This window comes from Pezoporus wallicus, unplaced genomic scaffold (genome assembly GCF_028554395.1).
Source record: "Pezoporus wallicus isolate ANWC-B61680 ecotype Strahan unplaced genomic scaffold, APGP_CSIRO_Pwel_v1 scaffold_2146, whole genome shotgun sequence".
Classification (NCBI taxonomy): domain Eukaryota; kingdom Metazoa; phylum Chordata; class Aves; order Psittaciformes; family Psittacidae; genus Pezoporus; species Pezoporus wallicus.
Genome location: NW_026639769.1, coordinates 54204 through 81788, shown reverse-complemented (window position 1 = coordinate 81788; position 27585 = coordinate 54204). Strand labels below are relative to the sequence as shown.

Sequence of the window (27585 nt, the reverse complement as noted above, 5' to 3'; positions counted from 1 at the left end):
TAAAGCCACAGCTCCTCTGCCAGCCCTCTCCCGTGGCATGTGTTGCTCTCCAGAGCAGGGCAAACAGGGCTGCCTAAGCAGCATCTGGACTTGAGGTGCTGTCTCTTAAAGCATGCTGTTGAGGGATCAGTCTTACACTCAGTTTTCTTGCACAGGGTCAGGTCACAATCTGGTCTCTTAAATCAGTAGCAGCTATTCTACAAGTTTTTTTCTCAATAAGGACCTCAAGGAACTGTAAAGACATGCAACTTAAATGTTTTTCTCTTTCTAAACAGAAATTTAGGAAAATCAATGTTCTGTCATTTCAGCTTTCTCTGCACAATTTTTAAAATAACTTGTGACTACACAAGTTACAGGATGCTGTTTCATACAAATTCTGCTGCTTATATTGTACTGAATCACGTTTATGAATTGGGAATATCATCACTAAGGCATAAACAACCTACAAAGGCAAAAGCAACTGCTATTATTGTTAGCACTGGGAGTCCAAACATAGACATAGTCCAGGGACATTTTTAATTGCAATTGACATGAACCTTGGTTTTTTGCTCTAATTAACTGAATGAGAAATGAGTGCAAAACTATCTTGGGAGAAATAGTCAGTGATCTGCACAGCTGGCTGAGGAGTTATGGAAAAGTGAACCCCAACATGACAGAGCCCCCCTGACTCAGGCACAGGCTAGAAATTTAACCTGCTGTTTTTTCCAAGTCATAGACAGCAACTGGAGATGAAGAGAATTGCTTGCTCATCTTCTCTTTGATTTTAAAAGGTGCTTCCCTAACACATTTAAAATCAAATGCCCAAACATGACTTGGATAAATAAATAAAAGCTGAAGCAGGCAAGCTGGGGACCCAGGGACAGACTGTGCTGCATCCTCAGCCCTGCTCAAACCTGCTGCATGGGTTAATGTGGGCAAATTGGTCAGATTCACCTGTGCATGTGCAACAGCTAATGGAAACAGATGCAGCTTCCTGCACAGACACAGCAAGTAAAATGGCTCTTACCTAGCCAAGCAAAGGATCTTTAATTACAAGCACACCTTCACGAGAATCCTTAAAAGGAAAATTCAATTTGCACCTAACTTGGAGGCTTTTTACATTGCTTAATTAATAGCAACTATCTTAGCTAATGAAAATGGAATATCTTCTTCACATGCTGTTACTTGGGAGGTCATGTGGTGCAGCTGCACATGCTTTCACAAGAGCACTCTGGAGACAAACAGTGAGGAAACCTGGAGTTCACCGATGGCTGATACTACTGCTGCAGCAGCTGCCTGCAGGGTGCGTGGCCAAGCCCTCTGCGTAGCTCTCCCCTCTCCAAAGCTCCTCTGACAGGTTCTTCCAAGAAATGAAGAAATGGCATTTCTCATGCAAGAAATGTCCCAGTGGAAAGAGACAGATTACCTCAAGCATAACACCAAGATTCAAAGGGAAAACTGCTGCATTTCCTTGCCTTGTCTCCATCCCACCTGACTGAGCATTAGCTTGGTATTTCCAAGCTCCTGATCTTCCCTGAGCAGAGAACATTTACAAACACTGTGGGGTTGCTACCACAGTTACTTTCACTTATGTCTTGAAATCATGCTCATAGTTTCTAGCAGTCATAACTCCCTCAGAAATGCCAATCAGCACACAACCATGCTTCAGGGATTGCAAGTTCACAGGAGGATTATACTGAGTGCCTGTCGTACACACAGGTCGCTTCAACTCACATTTGCTGAATGAACTGCTGCAGCAGCTTAGGATATTGTGCCCCCAGCTCTGTGTGATAGAAGGTGCAAATTCCCCCGAGCAAAGTCTGCAGAAGCAAATCTATACTTACACTCTTACACTGCAGTTCACACTGATGTCTTAGCACCAACACCATTTCAATATAGCTTATGGTGTTATGCTGGGCTGTGAAGGAGTGAGCTAAGGCTAGAGACCACAAACTCCTTCCAGTCTCTCTTGTACAGGGGGTAGCATCCAGAGTAATAATATTGTGAAGCCACCATAGCAAGGTTCCCCTCAGACTCAATCCCAGCACTCTCATCTTGCCATAGCCTGCACTGGACACCTGCAAACAGTCATTTTTGTTTACATATCTTCCGTTCCTCCTCTAGATCTGACCTGCAGTGACGCACCGGTAAGTACTTCTGAGGAGAACACCAGTTTATCAGCTAAACCCTCAGCTCTCCTCTTTTCAAGCCCTTAATCACTGGCAATCATACTTGAACAAGTATGGCTGTTATACATATCTTACTTGCAGGTGACTGCGGAAACATCAGCCTTTAAGGCATGAAACATGGTAGTCAGTTAACTTTGGCTCCCAAGTGGCAAATATCCCAAATTTAACAACTTGAAAGCCTCAGAAGGCTGGATAGATCAAAGCAGAACAAGTGTGTCTGCAGTATGGGACCCTTCACCTGTCTTCTCCCTCAGGAGAGAGCCCACCAGCTGAAAGCAGACTCACAAAAAGTCCAAACCATAACACATATCTAGGATCTTCTTGTCTTATATATGGCATATTCCTTCTACACAGTGATTGGAAAAACACATACCTTCAGCCACCTGAACTTCCTCTGAGTTGCACAACTTAAGCAATTTTGTTTTGAGCATGTGTCCTTGAGAGATAATCTGTCCAGTTCATCAAAAAAGCCTGCACTAGCAAAAAACTCAAGTGTTTCATTTAGAGACTCAATTTCAGAAGATTTTCTTGTTTTCTTTAGCTGCGTGTTTTGTGGGGGTTGTATGTACCACCTTTGGCAAAGGTCTAGCAACTTTGCAAGAGTCTTTGACAATGTAAGAATTGACTTACTAACTGATCACAGCAGGACTGCAATGTTGGTCACATCACTTCCCTGACAGCCCAGATGATGAAAAAGGTGCTGTATTTTGTTCTTGTTACACTTTAGTTCCCCCTTGGTTTTATTTTCATCGCCACTTTTCCATAACTTTCAGCTTCTTCCCACTCTAAACAGGCATTTTTTTAATTATTTTTTTTTACTTTAAGTACTCATTTACAACAACAAAGGAAACAATCACAGAATCATAGAATGCGCATATGCATTATATTACCCTGAACACTCTTGTTTTATTCAACACCTAGATAACAGGTGTTTTCTCATTCAAAGCAGCATCTGAAAATATCATATTTATTTTAGATGAGGCATCAAACTATATAAGTGTACAACAAAACATGAAAGGCTACCGTAGAACTCTGGTCCATCTGAGAATAGAATGCATTTAAACTACATAAAGCTTAATGTAAAATTGTAGAGTTAAAAAAGTACCTTTTATGTGCAATACACACTTCCATAAAAGTATTGACAAAAGCTCTCCCTCCTGTGGTAGCAGTGACCTAAGAAAGCATATTTGTTGTATCGGTACTCCTGGTCATATTCAGAGCAAAGCAAAGAAAAATCAAAGCTGGAATTTCACCCAGTGTTTCTTCAGTGAAACTTGGAAAGCCTAAAGCCAGTCCATGCCTTCACTGGCAGGTGGAAGTCAGCTGAGTCTACCACAATTTCTCTTGACCTACAGTTACAGCAACTGAACCATGATTACGTACAAGGGATTTCCTAATTTCAGAACAAAAGGCAAAAATCACACCAAATTTAGTCTGGACTGTTCAACAGCACCTTCTTCCTTGGCATTATTTTCCCTGCAAATGGTCAACATATTACCCTTCTCCATTTTCAGTGCTGCAGTCACCAATCATAAATAATAAACACACAAGTGCACAATTCAAGGAGTGCTATGCTGCTTCACTTTGTTATAGGCATAAATTTCCACACTGCATTTTTCCTGGACACCTCATCACTAGTACAGTGCCCTGTCATTCCTGATCATAATTCTGTAACAACTTTAAGGATGTCTGTACTTTCCCAGCTTATTTAGGCTAATAAGACCAGGTTATACCCCTTTTCTTCTCCATGCTAATCTGTTGTGTCCCCTGTAACAGTACTGCAGACCTGGATGTCAGTGAAGTGATTTATGAGCAGCAATAAGCTGTGCTGCAGATCAGATCTGAGTTAGGTTGGCAGATCAGTTTGGAAGCCTGGGCTGGAATAAAAAAATGTCATAAGAAGGGAGGCACACTGTCAGAGCTGTGTAGCTATATGCATCTGTTTATGTGCTTTGTGATGACCATGGTGGGGAGGAGGTCCAAGACTGAAACAGCACAAGGAATTGCTAAAAATCAGGATTGGGATGCATTGGCAGAGCTGCGAAAGAAACTTTGCATATAGGCTGCCTACACTGTGACTGACTCAAAGCTCTTAGTCACATTTGTATGAATAATATCAATCAAGTATTCAAACGCAACTGTTTGTGGAACAGTATCAGTGTGACTGGACCAATTCAGTGTAACCAACTGTCCCCTCTCCAAGTAACTTCAGGGTGAATGTAGTGTTTACAAAACCTGCAGTGTGCATCAGTTTCAGATATTCAAGAGGCAGATAGGTGCTAGAAAATACATTTTTATGGTCCTTTAACTGTTGTATCTACACAAAAAATAAACCATGGAGGGAAGTGCAGCGAATGGTGCAGCAGAGGTCCAAGCTGTTCTGCACAGAACTCTCCTCCTTGATCTATTATTACCCAAGACTGCTGAAAGCACCTTTTTGACCCATCACTAAAATTTACATTTATTTGTGAACCCCAGACACCACCAGCAAACAGAAGACTAGATCCTACAGGAAGTAACCAAATGAAAATGGTACGGTGGGAACAAGACACACAGTGGCAATGGCAAAGAAACCAAAAGGTGTGCTGGGAGCCCACCACTGTGGCTTCAGGGAGGCTGCAGGCAGCCAGGGAGCAAGAGGTGGGAGGCCAGACTCTCTACAGAATGGGGTACAGTATGTGCTGAAGCTGTGATGTGGGCCTAGACACTGAGCCACCACACAAACTCATTAATGAAGCTGCAGAGGCTTCTTCTGTTCCATGTGTCACTGTGGAGTCTGTCAGTGGTCTGTAAGTGCAAAGTACTTCATTTTTGTGATCAGGGATCAAGCTCCTCAGGCAAACACTGCTCAGCCCTAATGACTTATCATGTGAGACCCCATCTGCCTTGGCTTCTCCAAATTTCTGCCTCTGACAGAAACTACCCTTCTTTTCTTTGAAGGGTAACCCCAAGGCAGGAGCCTCCTCCTCACCTTTAAAATAGATAACTTGTCAACTCCTCCAATCCTGCACTTAATGTGTGCCATGAATCTGAAATGACAGTTTTGCTCTGCCCTGCACATGAACATGAATACCCAACACAGGATTTTTGTTTAATTTTTAACCATAAACCAGGAGTCAGCTTGGCTCTGTAAGATCTTAGCAGGGGGCAATGGGAGGACAAGCAAATGCCTGAAAAGCTTATACCTGCAATCTTTTAATGATGACAGCACTCATCCACGTAGCTTCTTTAAATAATAAGAACTAATATATTTTATAATAGCTACAGTACAAGATGATCCCAGGGGATACAGCTACTATGGAGTCATCAGTCCCACAGGATTAGAAGAAGTCTGCTGAGCCTAATGCCTTAACATCTGAGAAATTTTCATCATCTCATGATAACCATATTTTCTCTAATGTATTATTACTTATATGTTAATGGCACCCTTACAGCATTTAAAAGCCTGTCACACCCAGGATCACACTGCAGTTTATTTCCTGTATAGACACCACTTGCTGTCATCAATGTCTCTTCCCAAGCCTTTTTAGCTGTTGACCTAATTTAATGCCTTGCTGGAGATTGTGTTCCCAGCTGTAATTACAGTAAAAAAGGACTGCACAAAAAATGCACTTCTCCAGCGCCCATAGCATCTGTTAACTTTCCTCTCAGTGTTTGCCTGCTAGACATATTTCAAGAAGATACACATTTGGTAGCATAAATTCTGTGTCTTCCCAGTACAATTCACCTCAGAATAAATATTTAGATCTTAGTAACAAAAACCCAGCTAATGCTTTAGCTGGCATTTTGCAGTGCTGCGCATACTTAGAAAAGAACTTGGACATTATAGCAATTTGTAGCATTACTCACAGCACTGCAACCCAGCTTTACCTCAGTGGTGATTACAGCATGGCCAGCAGTCAATCTAACCTAATTTGGTTGCTCTTTCTGTGACAGCTTGACACTAAGATTGCAAGAAGGCCTATCTACAACACGGCAATTAGCAACACACATTAGAATAAAACAACTCTTACACTGTAAGATTACTTCAGCTAAATGACCTTCAGGTATAGCCTGATTCCATAAAATAATGTATGTTTGGGGTTTGAGTTTTCCTGTGATTTCCCAGGATTTTTCCCTTTCTGCAACTCAGACCTACATTTGAAATAGATAATAATGCTGACAACTTGCTGCATAATCCTGGTGTAAGTGACCCTTCATAGTATCAGATCAGGCATCTCCAAATATTATAAAAAAATAAAAAATAAAAATCAAGTAAATAAGTGACTACTATTTATTTCCCATCACTCTGTACAGAAGAAATATTTTGAAGGGAAAGGGAAACTGCACTGAAGGTGTGCTTGCGGATCTTCTCTTCTTGTGTAGGACAATGTAGGAAGGACATTTTCCACTCTTTGCCTTTCTTCAATGAAAAGTATTTCCCTGATCATATGAACCTACTAGAACTTACAAAACAATCTGCCATCGCACCCAGCCTTAGGATTTCCAAAGGTGGGGCACAGACCTGATGGGACCATGCTGTCCGGTGCAGGTAACGGACACCAGCTTTGAATGCAGAGTGAGCATGTCCAGCCAGGATCACACATCTCGTGCCATACAGACTCATTTGATGCATAATCAAGCAATCGGTAGAAGTCTGTCAATCCCAACACCAGGTGAAGGTATCCTTTGACATAAGGACATTCAAAATAGAAGGATGCAGAGCCTTGTACACATCCATATTTGTTAATCTGATCGGGATAACACCAAGAAAGTTTACTGCTCACTAACTTGAGAGAGACAGAGGAAAGGGAACAGGGCTAGATGCTAGCAGGGAGTGTTGAGAACAAATCAGCCATGACAGTCCCCACAGCATGTATGGCACTAGAAAGCAAAGCTTAGATGCAACTGTTCTTTGCTGTTCAGTAACTAACACCTTTTTTAGGATGGGAATGCAAAGTAATGAAGCACTGTCAAATAAGGAACAAATATTAAAAATGAAAACTCACAAAAAAAAACAACCAAACTTGTGCCAGTCTTGCAATAGCTCTTCTGTTTACTTCAAAAGCAAATAAAAAAATCTTTTCCATCAAATAATTAATAAGTGTTTACAACAATATAGTCCCATTAGGATCAGTGGGAAAAAAAAAAGAAAAACTAAAAACCTAGCAGTCATAGGTAGATAAATGTTTGATTCTGACACAGTCTTTGTTAATACTAACAACAGTTAACTCTGAAGCAAGAGACATCCATTCACTTGGCAGGTAACACAGAGGGCTTCCAGCCATGCTTGCGATATTCCTGGGGAGGTATAAACACCACTCTAGGACAATTAAGTGAGAGTAGCTCACTGAGCATTTGTTGATCTCTTGTATCCAGACATAGCTTTATGATGTACAACTAGTTCTGTAACATCAGACTGACAAAGCGCAGATTATTCAGCCTGAAAAAGAGTATTGTTTGAACTTAATTTCCTCAGACTTGACAGGTGGTAAAAAGGCTCATCATGCCCTTCTACATTTTTTACATGAGGAAATGCAACTGCTCAGAGAAAAGAATCTTCAAAACTTATTTTCAAGAGATAAAATCCTTTAAGTTAATTATTACAGTATTCCAATACTACTTACTCTCATCCTATCTTATTTTACTTTTAAATGCATTATTTTTCTTCTTGAATTAAGCTGTAACCTTTTCGGGTCAAGCACAATCTTAATCTATTCACATATAAATAGGGCAATGGACACAATATTCCATAAAATATAATTCAGTTTCTTGAAGCCCGTGATTTCAACATAGAAGGTTACGACACCTGGAAATGCAGTAATTCTATGTGACAGTGATGAGCAATCATAGTAGTCTCTCCTGAAGCCTACGCTTTTGGTAGGTGATCCAGTTTAAATGTCAGACATAATATACCATTACACAAAAAGGATGAATTGAAAGAGCACTCCATGGTAAAATTGGGCATTACGCACGAAACACCTTAGACAAGAGCAACAGAGATCCTTCTTACTTCTCTTTTTTGAGGAAATAAATCCTACAAGAAATGATAGTGAAGAGGGAAAGGGAAGAGACCTTTCAGTAGTCAGCAAAGGAGGAGCAGAGACCAGACGTGACCTCCACTCGGTAGCTTGTGCAAAGAGGGAGCAGTGGTTCTCATATAGTCTATATAAAGTGCTATAGTGTTCTCCTTTGTGATGACCCAAGAGCTGCTATGCACAGTCAAAACATCATGGCCATGTCTCTCCAGTGTCAAAATGCCAGGATGTAACACTCACTACCACGAGATATCAAGCTGCATTCAGGCACTGCAGAAAGTGAGTACAATAGTCAATAAAATTTGCAGCTGTGCAATCTTATACAATGGGATGGGTTAATCAAATCTCATGCTTCAAGGCATAACATGATTGCCTACAGGATGAAGAAAGCACTTCTTGCCCACGGCATATTATTAACAGTTGTTCTTATCTTTCTCCAAAACAGGAAGAGAAATAGGTGTTACAAATACAAGCAAATTGTGCAAATTATGACAAATCATATGTAGGACACCAATTTCCACAAAAAAAAAAAAAATTAGAATCTTTTTATTACTTCTAGTTGCTTCTTTTTTAGCAAAAAAAAGTTAGTTGGAAAAGCCTGCAGTTCTATGAATTACTCACAGAAAATCAGTAGAAAAACATTCTAGTCTCTGCCTTCTCTATTTTTACCATATATTTAACTCAAACTCATTCACAGCCTGTTGATTAAAACTGTTTACATGCAAGTTTTGTTTCACCTCACATTAAAAGATTGCTAGTAGCTATGGCACAGCTAAAAAATATCCTCCTCTGCTATATGAGCAAGTATGAAATAAAGCTTTTAAGCAGATTTTTCTGGAACTGAGGCAGTATTGGCCAACCTTCAGTTATAATTTTCTCCCCAAGTGGCTAGGCTAGATTTCTTTTTTAATGTATGCCTTTTCTGCAACAGGCCCAAGTTTCCTGTCTTGTAGGCATGTCCTGCTGTAAAGTCAGCCTCTCTGAAAATAAGAAATTCCAGAAAATCAGGAGACTACAACTAATGACTATTTGTTTCAAGCAATTTGCTCACCACCACGCAGGAACTCTGTGTCAGAGGCAGGAAGCAGCTACATGAGCTACCATTGCCCTTGTTATCTTCCGCCCATGAACCTCACCATCCACGCGTCTGCTGCCTTCTGCAACAAGTCAGGCAGAGACATACAGGTGAACTGCTAAGGTGCAAGAAACTCCACAGAATGTGGTAAAAAAGGTGCAATTGCAGGCAGAGCTAAGATTTGGAGATGGAAACATTTAACATCCAAGAGCTCAGGAGGAAAAGCTCCGAGATGAAGATACCAAGTTCTTTAGGAAAAATATGAAGTTGAAAGATCACAAGTGAGCACCAGAGATCCACTTCCAGGGGGCTGCAGAGCCCATCCTGTGCCTACTTGCTGACAACTGCTCAGTTCACCACATACTTTACTAGGACCACTTCACTTCACAGCTACCAAGCTCTACCTATCTACTTTGTGTATTGTCTAATAAATAACTGCTTTATGATTTAATATTGTGAATATTCTGCTTGCAGAGTCTTTGTGCTCAGCAAAATGTACTTCAACAAGCTGACCCAGACAGGAATGGTTACAGGCTTGCTGTAGAAAACTTTAAGCTTGATTAAGTATGGGAACTGCTCCCACAATAATATCTCCATGCACAAACTGTGACTAGATATCTAGTTTTGGCAAATATTTTTGTGGAGGAAAGAGTGGAAGAATGTAAATTTACAATGAGCCTGAAAATTTGTCAGGTTTCCATAACAGTTAACAGATAATATCCATATGGGAAACATCCCCCAGAGAAGTTATTTTACCTCTCAAGCATAATATGAATAACGTGAAAGCGGGGCAGAAAAATACACCTTTTTTTTCTTTACAGCATTATCACTGCACATATGGCAAGGAGGTCTTATTAACCACAGTAACAATATTCCATCATTTACACAATAATCTAAAACTCTAAGAGCAAGACTTTAATGCCAATACTGTGTAGCTATCCACAGTTATTGCCTGAATTTCCAGCTAACTGGCAACAAGATCCCTTTAGTTTTGGAGAAAGAAAACCAGACACGATAGTGAACACATACTGGATAGAGTTATTCCAGGCTGTTTATCAGCACTATGTCATACAAACTGCCAAGAGGTTTGCTTAGATAAACTGAACTTCTGACCAGTGATGAAATTCCTAGGGGGAAAAGGGAAAAAACAAAACAAAACAAAACAAAACAAAATCCAACCCCAAAACAAACAGGAAAAACTTGTCAAATCAGCTTAGAAGATACTCATGTGAGATGCTAAGGTTCTGCTGCTCTTCAGCTACTGTCCACTCATTGATCTGAGTGACTGAATGAGATGAAATCATTTGGGGAAAATAGTTGCCAGAAATAACAGACTTTTGCTTGTATCCTGACCAAAACTGGGGAAAATTTCCTGTGCTAGGTATAAGAAGGTAATACAATAGAATTAATGTATATAGTAGGTAATTAGATACACAGAGAGAGAGTAGATAATATATATACTGTAGATAATTTGGGACCCAATTTTGAAAGGGTCTCATGTGGGGAATGATACATGACAGGGTAACATTGCAATTGCAAAGAGGATGGAAAAAAAATGTGAATGCTATTCACAGCCACTTCAAAGCCACTGCCCTAGAACAAGAGGTATATGGGACCTTTGTGGATACTGGAACCCTGTGCAATGGTTGCCATTAGATGGACACAGAAGGACACAGAAGAAAGTATAAAGTTACATTTGGTACAGGATCAGGAATCGTGCTTTAACTCCCAGGGCTCAACTCTAAGCACTGATAAGGCTTGCTCAAAATAAAACTTTGAACGTTATCATAAACTGATCTGAAGTTCATATCTGGTTCCAAAGACTTATGTGTCCATTTTATTTTTTATCTATTTCTGGTGGAATGGCTGAAAACACATATTTTTAGATGTTTAAATGATCCAAAAGACAATAATTAAGCTGTTTTCTAATTTCTGCCAGAAACAGAAGACAAGCATAGAAAATGCTGCAAGAGAAACTATTACTGTTTATGTATTATTTGTTGCCTCAGAGGAGGAGAATATGCTTTTTCCAACACGTTGATTTTCTTCCCCACCTTCTTAAAACACATGTAAAGCAGATTTTAATTTGAAACACCGAGGTAAAACCCCTCATGACCTTCTAAATTCAGGAAGAGGCAAGTGCAATGAGTGGTGCAAGTCCCTTCCATTATCCTCCACATTTTTCTAAACATGGCCTAAAATGCAGGTTTGGTGTTTTTTTCCAGTTGCAACCATAGTACACATTTCATAGTACACAAAGCTAAAGTTCAGAGTTCCTCCCTCTGTGGTTGTATAGGAAGCTTCTCCATTTAAATTCAGACAATTTTTTTGGTGAAAAAAGTGCAAAATTGGCAGCTAAGCAGAATCCAAGACAGCAGAGAACATTGTTCTAAAGTCTATCAATACTGAAACCTGTGAGAGAAACATTGAGGGCTTTTTTACTTTCTGGAGAGAGTGCACTTCTAAGAATTCCTTCTTTATCTGTCAAAGCTCCCAGATCATCTCTCATGGGGCCAGCTGGCATTTTAAGGCTCTTTTTCTGCAGAGTTTGTGAAATGAGGTCATTCTTTTTACTATTGTCACCTTTTATCAGAGTGAAGTTTCTTTCATCAAAACTTTATCTTCTCACAACACCTCCAGAGAAAACTTTCCAATGACTTTTCTTCAGTTTGAATTTTGTAGGGAAAACTTGTACAACTACTGAAAGCTTTTCCAAACATAGTTTCTATATTAGAAAAGAAAAACCACCACCCCACTATTACCCAAATTACTGTGCTTTGAATTAATGTATTTTTCCCCTAGAGCAAAACATTTCGGAGCAGAACAAGCTCCCCACACTATCTGCACCATTCTCATTAGACTTAGCTGGTATGACATTTCAGAAAGCCACTGAAATAGTAGGAATGATTCTGACCATACTCATACCACATCACTAGTATTTTATTGACTTCACCAAACTATACCAAACTTGTATCAGCATAGGTGAGCTAGAACTCAGGGCATATGCATGAGGTGGGAACAGGGATACCTGGGCTTATCCTGCACTGAGATTTCTGGGATCTTTATCCCAAGGCAGCTGGAACCTGCAGCACAATGCCTGGCTGAACAGGTAGCAAGCCTTGCAGTGCTGCACTGCATCCTGCTGTCTTGGCTCCCTCCTTGTGAGTGAATGCCATTGCTCCACTATCCACTGTAGACATTCCCCCATGTCTTAGATGAAGTAGGGGGACTCATGAATGACTTCTCCTGCCTTTTAAACAATACAACAGAAAATGCAAGAACACAAAACCAGCAGTGCTATGTCAGACCACAAATCCACCTACTCCTGTCCACAACAGTGGTCAATAGCACATGTCTAGAGAAAAGCACGATGACTGCAAATATACTTCTTTTAAATCTATTTCTGTGCACTAATTTTTGCTCCTGGACATTTTATTTGGTACTCAGGCTTCAGAGACATTATAAACATATATATTTTAAGGATTCCTTTCCATTAACTGCAGAACATCAGCTTTAGAGGTGTCAGCTTGACAGAACAATTAGCATCTTTGCTCCAACTGCCCTTTTAATGCAATAATCTTACAGCTAATAATTTCATGCCACTTCATAATTAAGGTATGAATTCCAGCACTCAGACAAGTTCATAAAGCTACTTTGACAACTGGAAAAAAAAAACCCACCAGAGGGAATCACCTGCCCACAGCTACATCAGCTGTTAGCAAGAAAGTTAAAAGCAAGTCCACAGCTTCAGAGTTTTGATTCTGATTTAGAGCCATTGAATTGCTACTTTTGCATTTTACTTGTGAAGCATTCAAAAAAATCTAAAGAAAATAAAGACTGTTACTGCCCTCATTATTATGTTAGAGTACCATTTTAATGGCTGTATAGACAACAATGCACCAGACGGTGACAAAAATCAAGGTAATGGTATGTGAAGTTTTGAGAGTACATGTTTAACTGTCCGGTGACATAAGGTCTCCATTCAGAAAAGCATGGAAGCATGTACCTACACCATTCCTATTAAGTAGAGCATTTCAGTGTGTATTTAACTTTAAGCACCTGCTTAAGTTCTAAATCACTTATTTTGGGACTTTGGTATATATTACTGCCCTTTCAAAGAGGGATGCTTTGCTGACACAGTAACTACATAAAATCATAAAATGTAACCCCAATGGAAATGAATTCAAAGTCTTTCAGGAATAACATCATCCCCCCTGCAAACTAGCAGGGTAGGGCCTTACACGGGACCAGCAGAGGGAACCCAAATGCTGCACACTCTGGATGTCGCCCAGCAGAAGCAAAGTTACTCATATGCAAACACAGAGGTGAGAGCTCCCTGCTTTTAAGCTGCAGCACTATCCACTGAGGCTGCAGCATGCTTGCTCCTGCTAGAGCGACCTAGAAAGACGCACTATTCTTATCTGCCTCATGGTCTCCAAATGATACATGGACATTTCAGTCTACATATGTTGAATTTCTTAATTTTGAAAGGACAAATACACTGAGCAGTGTGTTTATACAGCCTAATCTAGACAATTTATATTTTCCAACTTCACTTTTTCATTCACATTATGCCTCTCTTCTATTACACCACATTATCTAATGTTTGCAGTGGGCACAGTAATGAACACCTAAAAGGAGCACACATAAGGATCCAATCTACAACTTTGCTATCTTAATTCTTTTCATATATAGCTGTTTGGTAGCACATTTGTAGTGTTTTCTCACTGTATATATTGGTCTGGGGGTGAGGGTTGTTGCCATTGATATAGGTTTTCCTGGCACCAAAAAAAAAAAAACAACACAAGTAGGAGTTTCTCCCCCACTGCCTGAGAATTTCTGCTGCTTAAGTGTTTTGGAAAAGGTTCAGCGGGTTTCCCATGAGTTTTCTGGCAGCCTATATGAATGCCTTTTCAGCATCTTTAACTGGATTTGCATGTGAAAACAGATTACCCTAAGACAATTACAATGTCAATGATTTAGAAACTCCTGCACTGTCTAGGGTTGTGAATTTTATTTTAAAAGGACAATGAAGACTTTGTGGACAAGTGAACACACTTGAAAGACTTTAGGAAGCTTGAAAATTGCTTATTTTCCTATAGCATCACACTTTGCAAGAGAGCACTATTGACTTCTCTGTAAGTTAAATTCACTCAGCCACACACCATCTCTTTCCTGTTGGATTGTCCACAACAAAGTTTCATGTCCTCTTTCAACAAGAGCACATCTGTATCCAAGCACTCAATAGATAATCCAGAGTGCTAAAGGTAGCAGAGCCACTGAAAAGAGTGCATGGAAGCAGAGGAATCCTCCACCAAGACAGACCAATACAGATCTGAATAGTAACTCTACACTGACTTTATCCATCACCCTCATGACTCTGTAAAACATGATCAACCCTCCTTTAGTCTTCTTTTAAAACTGAGGAATTTTAACTATTTAATCATCTTCTCATAAGACAGCTGCTCTATTTGAGTTGCCTTTCTCCATATGTTCTTGAACTCTACCTTGTCCTCCTTGAAATCTGGACACCAGAAACATCAGCTTGCTTAGACATTGTATGAGGAGCACAAGTATTTGCTGGCTTGCCTCATGTCAAATGTCAAAAATCTGTAATTCCCTCCAGCCCTGTTTCCTCTATGAAGATAATCTGCTGCCAACACTGATTGTCAACAGTGAGGGTAGTTTAACAGGGGACGAACATCATTTAGTGAAAATATTCTCAAGGCCTCACTGCATGCAGCTGGATTTCTAAAACTGCAAATGGGTTATATCCCCCCCCAGCCCTAGAAAAAAAGAAGGGAAAGAGCAGAAAAGAAGGGTTTTTACATAGATGCAAACCCAGCAAATCTGTCACAGATGTTACTTGCACAACTCCCTGATTTGCCTGGGGACAAAGGATGAACTCAAAGGGATGTGGGAAGTTCAGTCTACCAGTACTTACATGGAGGAAGAAAAGTACAACCCTCTTGTATTTTTAGACTAGAAACAAGACACCATAATTCATTATGTCAAGCACCAACGTAGGTTTGGGGAGGGGAAAAAAAGTAGGTTCTGCCTTAATTTGAAAGCATATCGGATGAACCAAAAGCAGGTCTCTGCTTCTGTGATTTATAATAGGATATTGTAATAGCTAGGTGGAAGTAGATTTATGTGGTCTGTATATAATTTAGATCCAAAAAGAGAGGCAGTGTCACTTATAATGAGTCTTAGCTATGAGGTATGTCCCCATTCTCTTGCTTGTCAGGCATTTCAATTATCTCCCTTGTACTTTGTTATAAATAAAGCTGCAAGGACATGTTCCAATACAGGCTGTCTGCAAAAAACACAGGCTCGAAGAGCCAAGAGTCACTCCTATGATAACGAAGTTTTAACTCAGAACTATTGAAATCAGTGATGGCATTCATACACAGAAAAAGCCAAAGTGTTTTACTACCACAAAAATACAGTTGTATTTATCCCATCAGCCACCACCATCTCTTGATTTAAAAGGCAAAACAACTCTAAGATATATGCAGTGCATGCTTCTTAAATACCCAGTTTCCAACTACTGCCTTTCTGGCCAAGGAAAGTTCAGCCTTACTCTCAAAAGCAACCAATTTCAGACACTGAGAACAGTGTTATTATCTGAATTGCGAGACAGCTGTACTAACATTGACATGGTTATACCAGACTTTTTCCTTTCTTCATCTCCTTTCCACAGTTTGTCCTGCACTTTGTCACATGCAACATTTCATTTCAAAAGATTGTTGTATTAATAAAATTATAGCTTTCATAATACAGAATATATCTATTTTATGCTTCATATAGTACTGTACATACATGTAATAGGACCACTTCTACATTGCCAAGTTAAAGGGACTCTATTTTGCTGCTTCGCAAATGTATTTCCTGGTTAGTCAACAGCTTTTCATGAAGAAGGTTACTTTCCTGAATGTTAAATTCAACCTACACTAACAGGAATATTCTCCAGTCCTTCCTCATGTTCTTACTTGCAGATAGCCTTTGCTAAAACTTACCTTCTGTTTGGCAAAACTCTTTCTAGCTTTAATAACCTACAGCTTCAAAATACTAACTACGATTACAAAATATGAAAGTCAATTCTTAAACTGAGAAAACTACAATTTTCTCACCTGTACATCCATCCAGATCACTGACATCCCAAGAAATTCAGCTCAGAACACTAGTCTGTGCACAGAGCATGCCTAAGAAAAATAAGTGGAATGAGCAGAAGGGAGTAAATATCATATCTGAACCACACTCAAAAACAGGGCAGCCTCATTTACCTGCATCAATTTCACCTGAGCAGGTGCTTTCCAGGAGCTTTCCTAGAGATGATGTCTATAAGTAGCTAGCCAAGACCCATGAAGTACAAATAATTTTAATTTGGGCAGATGGCCACCTCTACCTTTAAAATGTCTAAAATGCAATCCTAAAAGGTACAACACAATTTTACACTACCAGAGGATACCTTCTGTTTTCACATCCTGAAATTCAAAGAGCTATTTAACAATGTTTTGTTTTTCTGTGTCTGGAGGGCAGGTTAAATTTAACCTAATTCATCTGTCACAGAAGTTGACAGTATTTAAAGGCACCAACACCAGCATTTTCTTGCTCTCAGTTACTTATGCTTATGGACTTACAACATACTGAGATGGTGGTGAGGCACTGGAACAGGTTGCCAAAAGAAGTGGTAAATGTTCCATCCCTGGCAGTGTTCAAGGCCAGGCTGGACACAGCTTTGGGTGACGTGGTCTAGGGTGAGGCATCCCTGCCCATGGCAGGGGGTTTGGAACTATATGATCTTAAGGTCCTTTCCAACTCTAACTATTCTATGATTCTAAGCATGTACTCCTCCGCTACTAATTTGTTTCAAATTAAATCCCCCATGATAACCTCAGACATCACACAGCACTTTATTGAATGCGTATCTTCCCAACAGGAAGACAATACTTGGATCTACTGTGTACTTTCCATCTGATATTGCTGTGATTACAAAATTTAATTACCCTTCCAGGACGAGATGGGAACTACTACATTAATAACCTGTACTACTCTGGTGTCATTTGTGTCTTCAGAACCATGATAATGGTCTGGCCAGTTATGTTTCTTTCCAGTCTGGGGGAGGTTAAGCACTGGAGAAGGATGCTCTCACTATGCTAGCCAAAGGGTGTCCTAAAGTGGTAAGTAGCCAAGCTAAGGCCAGGCCAGGTCCCCAGAAAGGTGTTTTTTTTTTAAATGGCTTCATTAGGACAGCTGTGTGTATGCTGACAGATTCCTCACACAAAGGGTGCAACCTGTGTTGTAATTGTAAAAATATTTTTCAAGAGTGCTAGTGTTCTCAGAAATTATGCTTTGCCTTAAAAAGCTGCTGAACCACTGGCTATTACTGGCACACAAAAAATAACATAAATAATAACTACCATAGAGGTGACCTGGTTTCACCAGTTTATCAGCTATGCTGGTAACCTGCCTCCTAAACTAGCTGCTGAGCAAAATAAAAGGTATCTTCAGTCCAGTACAATATTTATTCATGTACATAATATTGCTAGTTGTGTGGTTGCCCTGCTAGAATAGAGAGAAGAACGGAGCTCCCTCATACTTTCTTGAGTTTGGAGCATACATTGGAGTTCTGCTAAACTATGAAAGAATAGGGACAGCAAAAGGATGTGAAGGAGCTGGCTGTATATGCAGGGGATCCCCTGGAACATACCATGAGCTTCCCGACTTTGCACAGGTGATGAACAAGCACATGCGTACATGCATGCATACACACACCCCTCCAGAGATATATATGCATTTTGTAAGGATGAAAGTGCGCACCTCTTTAATGACAGCTTTACAAGGAAGGCAGGAAGCAGAGAGTTTGCCATTATTCCATTTTAAAGCATCTGCCTGAAAACCTTTTAATTGCTTACTAGCTACAAATAAATGTATTGTAAGTGAACAAAAATAGAGATTCATTTTCAGGCAATTGGCATGATTACTTTCCTTAAGTGATGAAGACGACTATAAACAAAAGTCATAAACAGAGTGCAATGATTAACTCCCAAAACACCATCCAAGCACTAAAATCTCCAAATTGGTAGTAAAACACTTTTATGTTCAAGTAAATATGTCCTCCTTCTACTGATGCTTAAACCCAGGTGGAAATTGTTACCATTGGAACTTTTTATCAACAAGATTAATAATGAAAACAACAGCAAAAACAACTGCTAAATGTTATGCTACAAATTTAATTAACATCAATGAAGAAAGTGAAAGTTTCATTGACTCAAGTGTCATACACGAGTGTAATATAGGACAGTCAGGCAACCATGGGACAATATTAATCACTTGTGATAATAGAAAAATGGGAAGTGAGAGGGTAGGAAAGACATATTTCTTTGAAAATCATACAAACACCAAGAATGCAATCTATATTATTAATTTTTATGTGGTCACTATAAAAAGCTGAAAGCAAGTTAAAGCTTGATTAGGTGCTGGGAAAACATGTACAGAAAATACCTTATAAAAGTATAGAAAATATAGGAGTCATGTGAAAGCCTGTTGCCTTCTCCCTTTTGGAAGCAGGAAATTTATGTTCAGGTTCCTCTGTCATGCTTATTATCTGGAATTCTGTTTTCTGAAACCTCAACTGATTAATTAAAAAGAAGCTGGTAATTACAGAAATAAAGTTTAAGCCTGAATTATTTCTTGACTGTGGTTTTAGTTATTTGCTTATTTAAATCAGGGGCCTGCTATGCTCCTTCCAGCTACTCAGCAACTCAGAGGTACATAGTAATAACCCTGTCTTGCCGTGCTGAAGGGACCCATTTTGAGGGTTTATTTCCCTACAATATTCTACATCATCATGTCACCAATTCTTGATGAACAACTATTTACCTCCCTGACACAGAACAGAGGCAGTTACTGGAATCAGCGCAGCTACTCCAGCTCCAAGCACAGCAGCTTCACCACACCCAGCGACAAGTACAGTTGCTACTCAAACTTTGGTTGCAATGAACAGCGCAGCTACCCCAGTGGCAAGTACAGCAGCTGCTCAAACTGAGGGAATCGGCCATCGTAGAGATCATCTATCACATCAAGCCGAATAACGGGGATACACCCATAGATCCAGATGAAGTTGAATGTACACAACCCATGTGGCGAAAACTTACACGGAATGCACCGTCGTCATATGCCCATTCATTGGCAACAGTAACCTGGAATGACACAGTACCACTAACAGTGGATGAAATGGTTCATAAACTCCGAGAGTTCGAAGACAACCTCACCCCTTCCATCATCTCAGCTGTGAAAAAACTGTCCCAGGACCTCAAACAATTGAGGGACGATCTATCTGATTTATCCAGCTCCTCACGTGTACCAACACACATCTCAGCTATTAAAAAAAGGCGTCCTATTGTTCAAGAGAGGAGATACAGGAGGTATGCGCCACGGGGTACCCTATGGTTTTACCTGCGGAATCACGGAGAAGACATGATGAAGTGGGATGGAAAACCTACTTCAGCTTTGGAGGAACGAGTGAGTGAACTGAAGAGGGGAGCAAGGACCAAGACTGATCGTCCCATGAGAGCTACGGCTTCAGTCTCTGGTGAGCAGTTTCCCAGATGGAGTGGAAGAGCTGATTTTACTCCAGCTCCTGTGATAACGAAGAATAATCCCTTTTGCCATGACTTAAGTGTCCAGCGCTGTGACGACCATTAGAGGGGCCCTACCTCCAGCCAGGTGGAGGTAGGGGACAATCGGATTTACTGGACTGTGTGGATCAGATGGCCTGGCACATCAGTCCCACAGAAGTATAAGGCTCTAGTAGATACCGGTGCACAGTGTACCCTGATGCCATCAAGCTGTCAAGGGGTGGAACCCATCTATATTTCTGGAGTGACAGGAGGATCCCAAGAGTTGACTGTGCTGGAGGCTGAAATCAGCCTGACTGGGAGGGAATGGCAAAAGCACCCTATTGTGACTGGTCCAGAGGCTCCATGCATCCTCGGCATAGACTACCTCAAGAGAGGGTACTTCAAAGACCCAAAAGGGTACCTGTGGGCTTTTGGTATTGCTGCTTTGGAGACTGAGGAAATTGAGCAGCTGTCCACCTTGCCTGGTCTCTCAGAGGATCCTTCTGTTGTGGGGTTGCTGAAAGTCGAAGAACAGCAAGTGCCAATTATGACCACAACAGTGCACCGGCGGCAATATCTCACCAACCGAGACTCCCTGATTCCCATCCATCAGCTGATCCGTAGACTGGAGAGTCAGGGGGTGATCAGCAGGACCCGCTCACCCTTTAATAGCCCCATATGGCCAGTGTGAAGGTCTAACAGAGAGTGAAGACTAACAGTAGACTATCGTGGCCTGAATGAAGTCACACCACCATTGAGTGCTGCCGTACCGGACATGCTAGAAATTCAGTATGAATTCGAGTCAAAGGCAGCCAAGTGGTATGCCACGATTGATATTGCCAATGCATTTTTCTCCATTCCTTTGGCAGCAGAGTGCAGGCCACAGTTTGCTTTTACTTGGAGGGGTGTCCAGTTCACTTGGAACCGACTGCCCCAGGGGTGGAAACACAGCCCTACCATTTGCCACGGGCTGATCCAGACTGCACTGGAACAGGGGCAAGCTCCAGAACACCTGCAATACATTGATGACGTTATTGTGTGGGGCGATACAGCGGAAGAAGTCTTTGAGAAAGGGAGGAAAATAATCCAAATCCTGCTGAAAGCCGGTTTTGCCATAAAACGGAGTAAGGTCAAGGGACCTGCACAGGAGATTCAATTTTGGGGAATAAAATGGCAAGATGGACGTAGACAGATCCCCACAGATGTGATCAACAAGATAACAGCAATGTCTCCACCAACTAATAAGAAAGAAACGCAAGCTTTCTTGGGTGCAGTGGGGTTCTAGAGAATGCACATCCCAAATTACAGTTTGATTGTAAGCCCTCTCTATCATGTGACCCGGAAGAAGAATGATTTTAAATGGGGCCCTGAGCAGCAACAAGCCTTTGAGCAAATTAAACGCGAGATAGTTCATGCAGTAGCCCTTGGACCAGTCCGGACCGGGCCAGATGTAAAAAATGTGCTGTACACTGCAGCTGGGGAGAACGGTCCTACCTGGAGCCTCTGGCAGAAAGCTCCAGGGGAGACTCGAGGTCAACCCCTCAGCTTTTGCAGTCGGGGATATAAAGGATCTGAGGCCAGCTATACCCCAACTGAGAAAGAGATACTGGCAGCGTATGAAGGGGTTCGAGCTGCTTTGGAAGTGATTGGCACTGAAGCACAGCTCCTCCTGGCACCCCGGCTGCCCGTGCTGGGCTGGATGTTCAAAGGCAGGGTCTCCTCTACACATCATGCAACTGATGCTACATGGAGTAAATGGGCTGCACTAATTACACAACGAGCTCGAATAGGAAATTCCAGTCGTCCAGGCATTCTAGAAGTCATCATGGACTGGCCAGAGGGCAAAGATTTTGGAATGTCACCAAAGGAGGAGGCGGTGCGCGCTGAAGAGACCCCACCATATAATAAACTGTCAGAAAGTGAAAAGCAGTATGCCTTCTTTACTGATGGCTCTTGCCGTATTGTAGGAAAGCATCGGAGATGGAAGGCAGCTGTATGGAGTCCTGGATGACAAGTTGCAGAAACTGCTGACGGAGAGGGTGAATCGAGTCAGTTTGCCGAGGTGAAAGCCATCCAGCTGGCCCTGGACATTGCTGAACGAGAAAAGTGGCCAGTACTTTATCTCTATACTGACTCATGGATGGTGGCAAATGCCCTGTGGGGGTGGTTGAAGCAATGGAAGCAGAGCAACTGGCAACGCAGAGGTAAACCCATCTGGGCTGCTGCACTGTGGAAAGATATTGCTGCCCGGGTGCAGAACCTGGTGGTGAAGGTACGTCATGTAGATGCCCAGGTACCCAAGAGTCGGGCCACTGAGGAACACCAGAACAACCAACAAGTGGATAAAGTGGCTAAGATTGAAGTGGCTCAGATGGACTTAGATTGGCAACATAAAGGTGAATTATTTTTGGCCTGGTCAGCCCATGACACTTCAGGCCACCAGGGCAGAGATGTAACATATAGATGGGCCCGTGACCGAGGGGTGGACTTAACAATGGACACTATTGCCCAGGTTATTCATGAGTGTGAAACATGTGCTGCAATTAACCAAGACAAACTGTTAAAGCTCTTTGGTATGGAGGACGATGGTTGAAGTATAAATATGGGGAGGCCTAGCAGATTGACTACATCACACTGCCACCAACCTGCCAAGGCAAGCGCCATGTGCTTACCATGGTGGAAGCAACCACCGGGTGGCTGGAAACATACGCTGTGCCCCATGCCACTGCCCGGAACACTATCCTGGGCCTTGAGAAACAGATTTTGTGGTGACACAGCACCCCAGAAAGAATTGAGTCAGACAATGGGACTCATTTCTGGAATAACCTTATAGACACTTGGGCCAAAGAGCATGGCATTGAGTGGGTATATCACATCCCCTACCATGCACCAGCCTCTGGGAAAATCGAACGGTACAATGGGCTGTTAAAAACTACACTGAGAGCAATGGGGGGGAGGAACTTTCAAGCATTGGGATACACACTTACCAAAGGCCACCTGGTTGGTCAACACCAGAGGATCTGCCAACAGGGCTGGTCCAGCCCAGTCAGAACTTTTACATACTGTAGAGGGGGACAAAGTTCCCGTGGTGCATATGAAGAATTTGCTGGGGAAGACAGTCTGGGTTATTCCTGCTTCAGGTAAAGGCAAACCCACTCATGGGATTGCTTTTGCAGTCTTGGTGGTAATGCGGGAAGATGGGGAAGTCCGATGTATACCTCAAGGGGATTTGATTTTAGGGGAAAACAGCCAATGAACTTAATTGTACTCTGTTGCCTGCTGTGTAATGCTTTTATAGCCCATCAACTAGATGTCTCCAGGTCACCAGTGACTAGCCCTGACTTCCCTCCAACCATCATCCCAACAGAGAATGAACTTTGATAGAACCGGATGAGTTCTGCAGTAAAGGAACGACCAGTAGCAGCAGGCAACGATCCAATACTGCACACAGCCTTTCCTGCCCTGAAAGATTGTTACAAGAGATGGAACCTGACATCATAGACTGAATGGACTCGGCAGCATTATAGGGATTGGTCCATGCACTAAGAAAATTATTTTTTTTCTCTTGGTCTGTATGTATATGGATGTATATATGCGGGAGAGCGATGGTGTATTGAAAATGTGGGATCTGAGCATGATGCGAATGGTATGGAATAAGGGGTAGATAAGGTCCTGGCTTCAGCAGTAGCAGTCGTGTTTCTCCTTTGTGGTAGCTGGTGCAGTACTGTGTTTTGACTTGCAGCCTGGGAACAGTGCTGGTGAAGCCGATGTTGTCGGTTGTTGCTAAGTGATATTTACCCTGACCAAGGACTTTGTGAGGCTCATGCTCTGCCAGGGAGGAGGGGAAGCCGGGAGGAAGCAGAGATGGGGCGCCTGACCCAGGCTAGCCCAAGAGGTATTCCATACCACAGCACGTCATGCCCAGGGTGGGGGGTAATTGGGAGTTACCCGGAAGGACATGGGCTTCTGGGTTGGACTCATTTCTGGGTGAGTGGTATTGTATTCTCTTCCCTTGTTATTTTCCCTTATCATTGTTGTCGTTGGTGGTAGCGGTGGTGATTTGTGTTGTACATTGGTTGCTGGACTGTTCTTGTCTCAACCCATGGGAGGTGCACTCATTCGATCCACCTCCCCATCCCTCACGGGAGCAGGGAAGGGGAGAGCCCCGGGGGGGGAGGAATTGCTCTCAGCCCGGCACCACTCACTGGGAGTGAGTGAACAAGCTGTCTGGCTAGGGTATAAACCACGACAGCCTGTATGAAGCAGGCTCTGATAAGAGTTCTGGGTTCCCATTCTGGGGATTGGGTATAGTGCCAATCCTTACAAAGCTCTCAGTTACTCCAGTGACTGACAAGCTACAAAAGCCATCTTATAGCTACAATCATCTGTGACACAGAGATAAGTGAGCTGCTATGAACACTGAACAAGGATTTGTCAATTTTTTACTTCTAGCATTAGAAATATTCCAATGTTTTGATACAAAGAAGAGGTGTCTGACAGAAGAATAACCGTTCTCACAACAGTTTAATGTCTTATACACTAAAATGTTGGTAAAATGTTATTATAACTTCTGACACAATATTGCATTTCAGCACATTTGGTGGTAGAGCACAGTACTTCTTCAAATGCAAGCACTTCATCACAGGAAAAGCAAGCTTTAGACTTCTCTTTATATCTCTTTTAACGTAACTATGAACACTAAGGCACTTCAGGCAAAATCCCAAAGGGACAAAGAAACCTCAAAGCAAAAATAGCTGAAGCGTAACTAGATATATACAACAGAGGAAACCTACTGCTATGTAAACATAATATGCTTGGATAGATTTCGATGCTTTCCAGTTACTTGAAACAATTTGCATTATCTTTGAAAGGATGCAATAATGAAGATGAGCAAGCTTATTGGATACTAATACTATCATGCCTGTGATATATTTTAGATTTAATAAACAATATTGTAATTCTACATAGTTTAAAAATCTCTTGAAGCAGACCAAAATGAAAGGTACATATCAAATTCATACAATTACACATATCAAATAATGTTGGTCAATGAGAAACATAATATGAGCCGGCAGTGTGCACTCTCACACTGGTCCTACACCTGGGTCAGAGCAATCCCAGGCACAGCTACAGGTTGGGCAGAGAAGAAATTCAGAGCAGCCCTGCGAAGAAGGACTTGGGGGTGTTGGTTGATGAGAAAATGAACATGAGCTGGCTGCAGTGTGCGCTTGCAGCCCAGAAAGCCAACCGTATCCTGGGCTGCATCAAAAGGACCATAACCAGCAGGTCGAAAGAGGTGATCCTGCCCCTCTACTCTGCTCTCGTGCGACCTCACCTTGAATACTGAGTGCAGTTCTGGTGTCCTCAACATAAAAAAGACAGGGAACTGTTGGAACCAGTCCAGAGGAGGGCCACGAGGATGATCAGAGGACTGGAGCACCTCCCGTATGAAGACGGGCTGAGAAAATTGGGGCTGTTCAGCCTGGAGAAGAGAAGGCTGCGTGGAGACCTCATAGCAGCCTTCCAGTATCTGAAGGGGGCCTATAGGGATGCTGGGGATGGACTCTTCATGAGGGACTGTATTGATAGGAGAAGGGGTAATGAGTTAAAACTTAAACAGGGGAAGTTTAGATTGGATATAAGGAAGAAGCTCTTTACTGTGAGGGTGGTGAGGCACTGGAATGGGCTGCCCAAGGAAGCTGTGAATGCTCCATCCCTGGCAGTGTTCAAGGCCAGGTTGGACAGAGCCTAGGGTGACATGGCTTATTGTGAGGTGTGCCTGCCCATGGCAGGGGGGTTGGAGCTTGATGATCTTAATGTCCTTTCCAGCCCTAACTACTCTATGATTCTATGATTATATTCTAAATAGTTGGCTAAAACATTTTAAACTTCCTCTGATTTCTGAACACAATTTCCACAGATTTAAAATGAAAGAAAACATTCACACTTAAATTCAAACACCAGAAAGTTTGTGGCTGTTACATGTTTCTCCTTTTTTGCTGTCAAACAGAAGCAAAGAATACTTTGAAACTGGCAAGTCAATTCTTGCATCAAAAATGCAAAAAATTGTTCTAGTGTGAAGCTATTAAAATAAATAAATGACCAAACAATGAATAAGTAAATAAATATAAATTATTTGTTGTTCCTTGCCATTTGGTAAGTTAGTGTTTTCCAAACACAAGATAAAGTTAGTTAGAGGACAACTTAGCAGCCTTCTTGTCCTGAATTCCATCAGACTCAGTAAGTTGTCCTGACAGGATCCATCTCCCAGCCCTTTCCTCAACTTTGCTCTGCAACCCCTGTCTCCTCTCACCTGCATTTTCTTTGAATCCTGGGATTCAGTAAACTCCAACTCTGAATGCAACAGTCTGTCATGGGCTTGGTAATGTCAGCTTTTTCTCAGTGCCATCATCTGACCACACTGATGGTCTGTGGGTTTGAAGCAAAGCAACACAAGACTAGATAATTTTAAAGATGCTCACTCTACAAATAACCAACTTGAGTAGAGAAATTTTGAGCTAAGAAGGCCATGACACCCACAGCTTGATAACTAAGTAATGACTAAGTGGTCATGATGAGACAGTCCTACAATCTACAACCCCCTGATCAAATTCAGTTTCTTTCAGGTTTCAGTTCAAACACCTAACTCTATACAGCTCACTCAACTCTCACTCAAATTCCTTATATAAACATAAATCAGGATTTAATATATCAAACTCCAGGCCTCAGGACTTTGATATTGTACATATTTCTAGAAGCAGCAAGGGGTACAATATAAACGAATTTACCTTCTTTCAGTATGCAGAAAATCTGTTCTATGCTGAATAAATTTGCTTATCAAGCCATGTGATTTGGCTGAACCACCCTTCTGACCCACTGTGCATAAAGCAACTGGTGTGTAGATCGGAGACTCATCTGCAATGGCAGCCCTGCATATTGTGCTCACAGGTGGTTGGTAGAAGGCCGACCAGGCACAGCAGCTATTTTTATTTGGCCAGCATGCTCCATAGAATCATAGAATAGTTTGGTTTGCAAGGCAACTGAACTCCCCGTACCACAGGCAGGGACACCTTCCACTAGACCACTTTGCTCAAAGCCCCATCCAGCCTGGCCTTGAACATTTCCAGGGATGAGGCAGCCACTTCTATGGGCAACCCATTCCAGTGCCTCACCACCCTCATAGTGGTGAATCTTTTCCTAATGTCTAATCTGAATCTCCCCTCTTTCAGGTTAAAGCCATTCCCTCTTGTCCTGTCACTGCATGCCCTTGTGAAAAGTCCCTCTCCAGATTTCTTGTAGACCGCCTTTAGGTACTGAAAGGCTGTTATAGGGTGTCCTCAGAGGCTTCTCTTCTCCAGGCTGAACAACCCCAACTCTCTCAGCCTGTCTCCAGGGCAGAGGTGCTCCAGCCCTCTGAGTGTCTTCGTGGCCTCCTCTGGACTCACTCAGGTAGTTGTGTTGGGGGCCCCCAGAGCTGAATGCAGGACTGCAGGTGTGGTTTCATCTGAGCAGAGCAGAGGGGAGAATCAACTCCCTTAACCGGCTGGTCACACTTCTTATGATGCAGCCCAGCATACAGTTGGTTTTCTGGGCTGCGAGAGCACATTGCTGGGTTATGTTGAGCTTCTGATCAACCAGCATCCATAAGTCCTTCTCCTCAAGGCTGCTCGTACATAATTTATTTACATGTATATGTATGT

At 41.9% G+C, this 27585-nt stretch overlaps 1 protein-coding gene across 2 annotated transcripts in view; it reads right to left on the bottom strand.

The window, feature by feature from the left end:
- The window catches only part of RGS6 (regulator of G protein signaling 6), a 142744-nt gene extending 126285 nt beyond the window's left edge, over window positions 1-16459 (bottom strand). For both annotated transcript variants that reach the window (XM_057416070.1, XM_057416072.1), the window contains exon 1: window positions 16394-16459. In XM_057416070.1, coding sequence (XP_057272053.1) covers window positions 16394-16420 — 27 coding nt within the window. In that variant the 5' untranslated portion in view covers window positions 16421-16459. The remainder of the gene's footprint in view (window positions 1-16393) is intronic.
- Window positions 16460-27585: the final 11126 nt, after the last annotated feature.